This window comes from Atheta coriaria, unplaced genomic scaffold (genome assembly GCF_025399875.1).
Source record: "Atheta coriaria isolate IRGN ID8LTWV9N9 unplaced genomic scaffold, Caltech_Dcor_3.1 hic_scaffold_8_pilon, whole genome shotgun sequence".
NCBI lineage: Eukaryota > Metazoa > Arthropoda > Insecta > Coleoptera > Staphylinidae > Dalotia > Dalotia coriaria.
Window position 1 is genome coordinate 4,941,589 of NW_027045450.1, and position 5,837 is coordinate 4,947,425.

The window sequence follows — 5,837 nt, forward strand, 5'->3', positions numbered from 1 at the left end:
TTTGTTTTAAAATTTAATTTTTAGGGAATTGGAAGTAAAATATTAATGGATTTTTATCTAAACTTATAGAATAGTACGAAAAACATCATTTATTTTTTATATTTTGCTTTAAAATTAATTTTTTCTGGGAGAAATCACTTAAAAAGTACAATTTTGAGTAAATATTCAACTTTGAAAGCTAATATCTTTGGTATATAAAATCCCAGAATATTGGTTAAGGTGTCAAATGAAAGAAAATTTAATAATAAATATGTTATTGGTTGTTTTTTAATGATTACTTTATTGCCTTGGCAAATAATAGAGATTTTTGTTGAAAAAGCTTCAAAAAATTTAGAAAAACTTCAAATTTTGACTAAATTTTCAGTAAAATATTAAAAAATCATATTTTATTTGCTAAAATATTATTTAAAATTTCGACTGATGTCTTTTTCCCTAAAAAATAATTTTTGTTTGATTTTTTTAAAGAAACAAACACGGATATTATCAATTTTTGTTTAAAAAGTGTATTTCTATATAAACTTTCACTTATATCCCCATATTTTTTCAATACATGGCAAAATAAAATACATATTTATTCAGTCTCAATACATAGAACATAACATCTGGAGACCTTACGACATAAAATGTTTTACAAATACATAATATATATATTTATATAAATAGCTAACGTTCTTTTTTACATACATAATTCACAATGAGACGACAGTGCTAGTAGAGAGAGAGTGAAGACAAAGACAAGTGACAGAGTGATACACACATATATATACAAGGAGTAATGGAAACATAAAAAAATATCTGCTGTGTCTTCCTTTTCGTACTAACCATGTTAAATATAATTATGATATAATAATAAAAATAATAATAACGTTTATGATAAAAACGCGATTCCAGTGGAGGGGGTCGGTGATGTTGATAGATGTCTGCGACGAGATGAGCGAAAAGATTTGTTATTGATTGCGGCAGTGTGAGCAGTGAGCGAAAATATTAATATAATACGCGCGCGTTCAAAAAAACAAAAACAAAATGCATGAGCGTGTGTGAGGAGGAGGAGAGTTTATTCGTATGATCGCGGCGTTAACCTCAATTTGAACGCGTCGGGCGGCACCGCAACGCAAGAGGGCACCAGGTGGATGGACTCTGTTTGCTCAATGTCGTAATTCTGAAACAGAGCAGCGACGAGCAGGAAACTGAAGCACTGCACAAGGCGCTGGCCGATGCACGTGCGTTTACCGGTGCTAAAGGGGATGAAGTGGGCTGGTTTGACGACGTGACCCGCTGGGGAGATGAAACGCTCCGGGAGGAATTCTTCCGGTTTGTCCCAGTAGGCTTCCCCAACGTTTAATTCGTAATTATTGACGAAGAGGACAGTACCTTGGTCTACCCGGTAGCCGTCGATCATTGTGGTGGTGGTTGCTACATGTGGGACGATTGGGGAGCTAGCTGTTCGAAGGGCTTCCCAGATGACGGCTTCGGTATAAGGCATGTTTTCTTTATCCAGGAGAGTGGGTAGTCTTTGACCTCCGGTGACAGAGTCAATTTCAGCTTGGATCTTTCTCACTACGTCCTTCCGGCTTACTACTGAAGCTAGGGTGATCATGATGAGGTTCCCAATGGCGGAATGTCCTCCCAGGAAGTCTTCTAGTTCGAAGATGATGTGTTGCCAGTTGAGGTTCTCACCGGATTCATCAGTGGTCGTTGTAGATTCTTCTGATGTGTTGACTTCCGGTTGTGGGGATTTTTGTAGGCGGGCTTTTTTTGTTTCGTATTCTTGTTGCTTCCGGTCTGCTTCGTCTTCAATTAAATGAATGAGAAGAGCATCGGTGAAGTCCCTTGGAGGTAGGGTGGTATCCAAAGCAAGGCGGCGTTCATCAATGATACGCGTGAGGATAAACTGTCGGATATCCGAAGCCCAATCACCCAACTTCCTCATGTGACCCTTGTAAGCTGGTAGTAACCATGGGAGGAAGTCAACTGCATACCCTTGATTGATCTCCCAGAAGATTTCGTCGAAAGTACGCACCACGTGTTTGAAGTGATCATCTTCATAATCAAAACTGGTTGAGCACATGTACTGGGTGAACATGTTCATGCAAGCGGCAAGGACCAAGGGTTTTACATCGATGGGCACCGAGGTGTCCTTCTGTTGTAGGGCGTTGAGGAACACCTTGACCTCATCGGAACCGACCAGGTTGACATGGTCGTACTGCAGGGAGGTGAAGCGTGGCGAGCAGTACGTCCGGGCGATACTACGGCGGGTCTTTTGAAGGGCCGACCAGTCGCATAGAGCAAGCGCTGCAAGAAAAAAGGAGATCAACATCATCACAAAGTTGTTTTACGGTACGAGAGTGTAAGCGAGAGTAGACGCGCGCGCGCTGAGTGCTCAGCTTGCAAAAAAAGGGCGAAGACGACTGAAAGTGGTCAGGGTCGAGTCCTACTCGAGGCCTACGGGTGTCTTTTTGGCTTTGACCTGGTCGCGCATCTCTAGACACACATCTCATACACACACACACATACAACACAACCAGCATGGGAGTGTGGGTAAGCGAGGAGATTTCGCTAACGGTGATTTGTCCTTGGCCTCTATCACTCGTGTGTGTTGTTGTGTTTTTTTACGTTTCTGGATTTCTCTTCGCCGGCGAATAAAATCCACCGACCGGGATGACAGCCTCATTTGCATAACCCTAACGAAAATGAGACCAAAGTCATCACGACGAGTTTCCTCGGGAAACGCGGCCAACACAACAACACCAACGACGAGCAACTTTTGCTTAGTCTCTGCGACTGGATGCGCGGTCTTAGTGTCTTAGACTTAGGAAGACGAACGCGGCGCGGAGTTTGAAAACCAGTTTGCGAACACACGTACGAACGAAATTAGAATATCGCCACTAGCATTATAGACCAAGGTGGCATTCGCGGCATCTGTGTGTGTAGCAATGTGTGAGTGCAAAAAATCCGATTTTGCAATCCGAATCGAAATGGTTGAGATGTTGATGACCAGCGGCGTCGGGCAACGACTCTCGGCGTGTAACAAAAAAAATGCACTGGCGTAGTATACAGTTGCGAGAGCTGCTAAATTTGGTTGCGGCGTAATTGGGAGTCATTTGCATAGCCGTCAATTTTGGGCGCCTACGCAGAGAGATCAAGCGTAGATGGCTTGGTGTACCTATGTGTGTGTGCGTGTGTGTGTCAGTGTGATTTTTTTCTCTTCTGTTTCTGTTTTAACTTCGTTTTCGATGCGGAGCGGCCTGCTGCGCCGACAGGCAGCAGCCCAAAGCCTTGGAGCGTGTCTGTGGGTAAACGCGACGCGCTGCCAACAGTGCTAGACTTTCAAGTTCAAGTTCAGGGCTATCTAGTTGTAGTACTAAGCTATATTACCATGAATGAGTGGAGTAGAGCTAGTAAAAGTCCTAAACGCGGATACGCGCAATCGACGCAATATGACTTAAGTCACTTTGGAGATGAAAAATGTGACTTTCGTCCTTTCCTGGGCGGGACCGGTCCAGAAATTTATGCACAACATTTCGAAGGCAATGTCATTATCATTAAGTCAGGGTTGCGCACACTACTCCGCAGATGTTAATCGCAACCCGGAAGTCGCTCCAATTAGCACAAGGTGTTTACATGTGTCTCTCTGTGTGTGAGTGTTAAGTCAACTTACAATTATTGCGATCGCCTCCGAAGAGCTTATGAAATCTGATGAAATCAGGGCGTCCCCCGAAGTCTCCGCCCTTGGTGATGAGCACCTCCTTGATGAGATTGAAGTTGTTGACGACCACACACTTTGTGGTCCCGAGAGTGATGCTGAACACATCGCCGTACTTCTTGCTGAGCGCCGTGAACGCCTGGAAGGGCGTTTCGTGCGTGCCCAGCAGATGTAAACTACCAATGAGGGGTAGTGGTCGGGGACCAGGAGGCGGACGTAGGTCCTTATCACCTCCGATCGACTGGGGGTTGTTGCCAGGGGCGGCACGCCGTCCAAAGGCGACAGTGGCGAGCACCACCGCGATTATCGCGAGCACAATCAGGATGCACATTTTGTTGATTTATGATTTGATTAAAGTATTGTTGGTGGGTGAGTAGGTGAGGTGGGTGGATGCGTGTGTGTATGAGTAGATTATGTGTGAGTGTGTTGCCGGGCGCGCACTGTCACGCACGATCGCCGGACTTGTACTGATACGAAACTTAGCCAAGCAACCCTGTTAAAGCAGCTCTTGCGCTTGCGAGCGCGCCGCGCGGCGACCAATCCGCGCGCGTAGATTCACTCCCACTACGCGCCGGAGTGACTTAGCGCACGGCGTCGGCGCACTACGCATGCTTAGTCTCCGCCCTCGCACCCCAGCGTGGCTTAATCTGTGTCTTAAGTAATTCCGTGCGTTTGTTGTTGTTGTTTTTGAGTGTTGCGCTTCAGCTGGTGCTTCATCATTAAATCGTCTAGCGTCTAGCCGCAGATGAGCAGCTAATTAGTATCCCTGGTGGAACGGGAGCAGCTGGTTAGAACTAATTAACGACTAACCTATATTACCACGTAATTTTATTACCTACATTGTAATATTCATGTTGAGGCCCTAATTGCGTCGAATTTTCGCATTTTGCATTTTTCCAAGGTCGCACATCGGTGCTAGGTTGCTAGGCCAGGGCATGATGAATTTTTTTTTTTCGCACATGCAAAAATTAAACAAACAGCGCGCACGCCCGCGCGAAAACACACCCGGCGGTGTTTGGCGAAAAGTCCAAAATATTTGCGCCCAAACTATTTGCCGCGCTTTCGAACACATATTATTCGATAATAATCAACAATTACCAGCGTGGTAATAATAAACCTGTTGATAAACATTGTCGGAACGCTATGTATATTACCTCCGCTTTTGTCACATCTGTATGCGCGCGTGTTGGACGAAAACTCGTTCCGAATCAATTCACGGACAAATCCGTTCGGTGATTATTACGCGCTTTTTTACAACGCGGATTTTTTGGCGATTTTTTTTGGGTAACATGTTTTCGTAGAGTTAGAGTTTTTTGTTCCTGTTTGTATAACGTCATATGAAAATATTTTGATTCGCCGATTGCAAAAGCCGCGCCGAAATTATTATTGTAAATATTTAAGTCTCTAGCTGAGCGCTGCGTCGGGTGAAGAGGGTGCAGAGGTGGCACTGACCCTCCGCACGCCAAATCGAAAGTAGCGATTGTGAAAGCTTTCGTTTTCACGGGTCCAAAGCGCAATTACCTTTCGTCCTAGGGCATTCACCAGAGTGCATGACCTCACGTAATAAATTTGACCGTGCATGACTTTTGAGCCGAAACAATTTCATCATCATCATCGGAATCGTACCTACAGTTATTTGTAGGTTGCGAACAATGTGATACCTGCCGATGGTGATGATGCGCACTCACTCTCTTGATTGATGATTGATGGCGGGTACAGTTAGGTGGAGAGACGCCCGCGGGCGCAATGCGCGAATGTTTGCGTGTGGTTGTGTATACGTTTGGTGTTTTCATTTCGCTTGCGATAGAAGAAGTGTGACGATGTTGAAAATGAAGGTTTGCGCGATAAGCGAGAGAGGTGCGACAAGCATCCAGCCATCGAGCATGTTGGCGATCACGTACGTACGTGCGGTTGCCAATTTCATTGATGCTCGTTGATACTTGAGCTAGTTAACTTTACTGTTAGCTAATACCTTTCTCTAAGCGCTAAATTCACTGAACTGCAGCGCCATACAGGAAATTGCAAAATATTTCGTCCAGAAATGGGATAAATTCGATTTTTTTGCTTTACTTGATAATTGCCCTTCGGAAAAATTAATTTTTTGGAAAAACATTTGGTTTTCTTGCTTATTTTG

General features: G+C 44.4%; 1 protein-coding gene across 1 annotated transcript; it reads right to left on the reverse strand.

Moving 5' to 3' along the window:
* Positions 1–487: 487 nt before the first annotated feature.
* Positions 488–4,155, reverse strand: LOC135797458 (cytochrome P450 307a1-like). The gene is made up of 2 exons (XM_065309821.1): positions 3,659–4,155; positions 488–2,292 (listed from the first exon to the last, which is right to left on the reverse strand). Exons 1-2 carry the CDS (start codon positions 4,032–4,034, stop codon positions 1,055–1,057), a joined length of 1,614 nt encoding a protein of 537 aa, XP_065165893.1. The 5' UTR covers positions 4,035–4,155; the 3' UTR covers positions 488–1,054.
* Positions 4,156–5,837: the final 1,682 nt, after the last annotated feature.

Excerpts from the sequence above, each read along its gene's own strand:
- LOC135797458 (XM_065309821.1), bottom strand. The coding sequence starts at position 4,034 with ATGTGCATCCTGATTGTGCTCGCGATAATCGCGGTGGTGCTCGCCACT. Across the intron at positions 2,293-3,658 it reads CGGAGGCGATCGCAATAATT|CGCTTGCTCTATGCGACTGG; the intron begins GTAAGTTGACTT and ends TTTTTCTTGCAG.